Genomic DNA, 5379 nt, shown 5'->3' with positions numbered 1-5379 from the left:
GCACTGGCTGTTCTTCCAGAGGTCCTGAGTTCAATTCTCAGCAACTACATGGTGGCTCACAACCATCTGTAATGAGATCTGGCGCCCTCTTCTGGCACGCAGGCAGAACACTGTATACATAATAAATAAATAAATAAATAGAAAATAGAAAGAAGAGGACTGAATATGTAGCTCTCTGGCCCAGCACTTATCTAGCACGCATGAGGTCCTTGGTTCGCCACCCAGAACAACAACAACAAAAGTCTCTCCATATACAGTAAGAGATGGATGATCGATCAAATCATTTCTAAGGAAAGTGCCAAATGATTTAAATTTATACTGTAAATTAGATGACCGAAAAACCGTTCCTTTTCTGAGAGTGGGATATTACGATAGAAAATGACTGTAGATCCCAGGAAGACCGTGTTGCTTTCTGGCCACATCTTGTTTAAAGCTTTGTGACTGTATCATGAGATGTCTTTAAAAGTTCTTTTCACTCAAGTAAGGGGACAGACATTTTTATGTTGAAATATAAAATAAGTCTGTATAGATATAGACAATTTTGAAAAAAACTGAAATGAGTATTTTCCGTTCCCTCAAAAGGAACAGAGAGGAAAATACACCTTTGAATAGGAAATTGCATAGTCACGTAAGTTTCACGAGTAGGAAAGAAAATCTCAGCTATGAATTCAGGAAGCGTGCTCCTTGGAAGAGTGCCTGCCACAAACTCCGGTTGCCACCCAGTGGCTGCAGAACGCAATTGCTCCCTCCGTTGCCTACAGCCCTCTCTTTTGTGGGGAGGTGGGAAAAGACTGAGGTAGGTGATGCCAAACTAAGAATTTAGAGCCGCCCAGACATTCCTCTAGATCAATTTGAATCACCATCACTGTAGTAAGTGGTGTATATTTTCCTTGTGGCCCACTCACAGTTTGACCACGAGCCTCCGGGAAGCTATGCGTTCAGATACTGACCGGCACGGAGGACACCGAGCTGGCCCGTGACTCGCGGGACACGCTGTTGGGCATGGCCAGTGTGCAGCAGGACACACCCACCGTGGCCTCGGGCAGCTCGTCGTCCTCTGTCCACTCGTTGAGCTCAGGGTTGAAGCACTGGATGCATTTCTTGTACTTCTTCTCGCCCTCGTTCCAGCCGCCCAGCAGGTACGCGCGGCCGTGCAGCGCCGAGACCCCCGCCGTGCTCACACCCACGGGCAGCGGCGCCACGAAGCTCCACTGGCGCGCTGCGGGGCTGAAGCTCTCCACCGTGAGCACGTCCACGCGCTCCCCGCGCGGCCCCAGCTGGCTGCCCCCCATCACGTACACCCGGTCACCCAACGCCACCGCGCAGTGCCAGCCTCGGGGCGTGCTCAGCTCGGGCAGCTCCTGCCACGCGTCGTGCGCGGGGTCGTAGGCGCACACGGAGCGCGAGTACGCGCTGCCGATGTAGCCGCCCGTCACGATCACGCGGCCGTCGGCCACGGCGCTGGCGTGGCAGCAGCGTGCCACCTCGAGCGGCGCCTTGGGCTGCCACTGGTTGGTGGAGGGCACGTAGCACTCCAGCGAAGCCAGGCTGCCCTCCGCGTTGCGGCCGCCCACCGCGTACAGGAGCCCGTTGAAGACGCTCAGGCTGAAGTGCGTGCGTTTCTGGTTCATGCTGCCCAGGTGGATCCAGGTGTTGAAGCGAGGATCGTACCTGAGATGACAGGAAGACAGCTTGATCGCAGAAGCAGGGGGAACTCAGGTTGCCCAGCAGCGCGTTGGTGGGAACCGTGACCTTACCAACACCACCCTCCACCAACCCTCCCTCAACACATAGGTATTGCTCCTCCTCCTCTCATGGGGGGGGGGGGTACTTCCCTCTCTCCCCACACAGAAGACGTTTTCTTTAGCCATACCCCCAAACAAACAAAAAACCAAACCAAACAACAAAAAACCGATCTTTTCTCTAATATGACTTCCACCCCGGGATTTAAGAGACATGCAAAATGGGTCACAGGATAGATGCTGGGTACCTGATGAGGGAACCTGTACGTTAGAGGTGATTCTACCTGTTTTTTAGACATCAATGACCCCGTCCCCCCCCCCCCCCCCCCCCCCCCCCAGCTCTTTCTTGCTGCTTAATTAGGATAGGAATTGCCTGATTGGATTTCTTCTACAGACTTCTCCTTGGCATGTCTGTTCTGGCGATTCATTGCACCCCCCCCCCCCAAGAAAGCTAAGCCACCCCTCTGAGCCTGTCGGAAGGAGATCAATGGAATTATGTCTAAAGCATCGAGAAAGGCTTGGTCTCTTTTACTAGTTTTCTACTGGTAAAAGTTCCAGTTTATAGAATTTTTTTAGTGCTCCAGTGTTTTCAGTGTATAAATCAATACAAAGAAAACGGGCTTGAGTATTAAACGGCGAGAGACCCCGCAGAAGGGAAAGAGGTGGAGCCGGTGACCTCGGGCTTCCTTGTTTACAGAGTTCATCTTTGTCCAGTTTCACTCCCAAACATAACTAACTGTAAGTATAGATAAGAAATGAGCACTAGGGCTGAAGATGTGGACTCAGTTCTGGGGCTCAGATCTGGAGTGCTTGCTTGACATGGGTGAGGCACTGGGTTCAAGGCCCAGAACCAAAAAGGTATAAAATGTCTGAAAATCAATTACTTGGACTATTTAAAAAATAATATATGTATACATATAAATATAAAATGCATCTTTAAATTACATAAAATATATGCTATTATACAAAATAATTATCTTGATTTATTGTTATATGTAAGTATGAATCATATATAATATATAATAAATATATAAACATAAATATATTTACATATGAACAATTACATATTTGCATATGTAATGTGTATATATGTATACATGTATATATACATACATGTATATAAAGTGTGTGTGTGTGCATGTGTGTCAGTGCGTGGATATGCGTGCAGATTCCCTTGGAGACGAGAAGAGGGTGTTGGATGCCCTGGTGCTGGAGTTACAGGCTGGTGTGAGCCACCTGATGTGGTGCCAAACTTGGGTCCTCTGCAAGAGCAATGGTGCTTTTAGCTACTGATGCACTTCTTCAATGCTTTGTTTTGGTTCTTGGTAAGTGGTGGGTACACACAGACAATAAAGAATATCATAACAATTTTGCCTCTTGGTTATGTTTGATGTGTATGCATGACGAAAACAGAAAGGGGACCATGAAAGTGGAGAAAGAGATTTTCAGGGCAGGGTGGTAATGAAATTCATGTGACATGGAAGCAGCAAGGGGACCAATAAGAGAGAGGCAGGGGCATGAGAGGAGAGCGGGCAAGAGGTACGCATAAGAAAGTATAATGGCCTGTATGTAGGAAAACGCCAAAGTGAAATTCATCCCTTTTTATACTGTGACAAATATGAAAAAGTGAAAACAGAAATCTAGGGTACATATATCTTGGATGCACTTTATATGAAATGATGAGGATATCTAAAGCATTACTACTACCACTGCTGGATGGCCAGTGAGCTAAGATGTTAGACATTAATTCTGGGTCAAGGCAGTTTCTCCACATTTTGACTCATTCGCATTATCAACAAAGCACTGGGTACCTGCAGAAATTGCTGACTGCGTGCTTGGCTTGGTTTCTTGCGTCATTCTGGTCCTCACCGCCAGCTACATAAAGGAATCCGTCCATCACAGCCACGCACTGGTTAAAACTCTTGGCTGGCATTTCTGTAAGTTTGCTCCATCCATTTTCAGGGTCTCTATACAAAATGTCTCGACTAAGGGACTTCTCAGTCAGGCCAGGGCGTCCCCCAACAGTGATGAGAACTCGGCAGCCACCTCTAATTCTTGTTCGCCTAGATTGCAACGTGTTTTGATGATAAGGTAGCAAGTGGTAGTTCATAGCGTCAACAAGCAGTTTATGACAATCAGCGTCTTGCATCATTCTTGGTACAGTCTGAACATAATTGACCAGGTCTTGTGCAGAAATGGTACCAAATCGAATGTTACTTAAAAGATCTGCTGCGTGTTTCACTCTCTTTGGGTCAAATTCTAGCCATTTCATTGCAATCTGGAATGCCACCAGCTCAGAAGGCAATTGCAAGTCATCGTCTATGAGAAGCTCATTAATCTGTTCAAATGTAAGCTTCATAAATTGTTCTGATTCTGCAAATTCAATGAAATTATCCCGGATAAATTTCTGGGCAGTTGCTTTTGCGTTTTTCAGGCAATAAGTTTCAGCGATGTTAACAACATACATGCAGTTCTCAACACTGATCTCTCGTATCAGAAAATCACTGCACATCTTTATGAGGGTGTGGATCTGAAGATACACAGCAGCAGAAATGATGCTTCCTATTGTGTATAGAGAGAGGGTCAGCTTTCCCGTGTACGCATATGCAATCACTGTGGCTAGGCCTAAAGGAGCAATGTCGTTGAGGTCTACCCTCTTCGTTGATGGATCCTTCTTAAGGATGTTGTGAAAGTATTCACTGCATGAAGCCATCACTGATTTGTGAACATCAAAGGATTTGGTTTTGGTGCCAATGACTAAGTCACACAGGAAGCTCTCTTGACGCATTTTACTCAAACCTTCCAGGAGGTTGGGGCCATAGGAAGTGTCTGTTAGTTCAGAAGAAACACAGCTAAGGCTGTTGCCTCCCTCTAGGAGCCCATTTAGAGCATTCAACTTGCTTAGGGGGCTGTCTTCTACGATGATAGTCATCTCATTGATCTCCGCTTTGTTCTTTTTGATAGTCTTCTTTTTGGGTGCCATGTTAGCCACAGCGCTGTCACAGTCAAGAGCTCCCTGGAAGAGAAGGAGATGCTGATTTTAGTTGTGCTTTGGACTTTGAAATGTTACGCTAGAAACATATAATTGCATAAAGTATAAAGTAGGTTCAGTCTTAGTTAAACAAAATGTGTTTTAAAGATATTAAGAGAGATGCACATCTCAGTGACATTATTTCAAGCCGCAAACATTGAAAATGATTGTAGAAAGGTGTGTGTGTGTTTTTTTTTTAATGAAATCTCCCAAAGGGTGTATTTCCAAGCAGCAATGAGCAGTTCTCTGGTTCAAATGCACAGTAATTTTGGAATGTAAACATTTGAAAGGCTTAACCAGAAAGTGAATTATGACTACCTTGAAGGTTTTCCTCAACATAAATATTAAAATTTAGGAATCCATGTAAAATTACAAAATATCATGAAAAGAAGACCCTTTTAGCAACATTTACCATATCATATTTACCATACTTGAAGTGACACAGATAGCTAGAACCTTATATAATATATAGGGTTTGCCAGAGGATTTAAAAGAAAGGATGCATGTTCTCGTGACCCTGCCCCCAGCACAGCACGTGTTCCTGCGCCTGCCCACTAGGACATAGCAGGAGACAGAAGGATCTGCTTAATGTGGGGCTGTTTTTTC

The 5379-nt window shown here is 45.5% G+C and overlaps 1 protein-coding gene across 1 annotated transcript; it reads right to left on the bottom strand.

The window, feature by feature from the left end:
* Positions 1–278: 278 nt before the first annotated feature.
* Klhl31 (kelch like family member 31) lies at positions 279–4725 on the bottom strand. Its single transcript, XM_036194305.1, has 2 exons — positions 3554–4725; positions 279–1671 (listed from the first exon to the last, which is right to left on the bottom strand). Exons 1-2 carry the CDS (start codon positions 4723–4725, stop codon positions 939–941), a joined length of 1905 nt encoding a protein of 634 aa, XP_036050198.1. The 3' UTR covers positions 279–938.
* Between the last annotated feature and the right edge of the window lie 654 nt (positions 4726–5379).

The sequence above is a fragment of the Onychomys torridus genome, chromosome 7 (genome assembly GCF_903995425.1).
Source record: "Onychomys torridus chromosome 7, mOncTor1.1, whole genome shotgun sequence".
NCBI classification, from domain to species: domain Eukaryota; kingdom Metazoa; phylum Chordata; class Mammalia; order Rodentia; family Cricetidae; genus Onychomys; species Onychomys torridus.
This window is presented reverse-complemented; position numbering and strand designations above follow the sequence as displayed.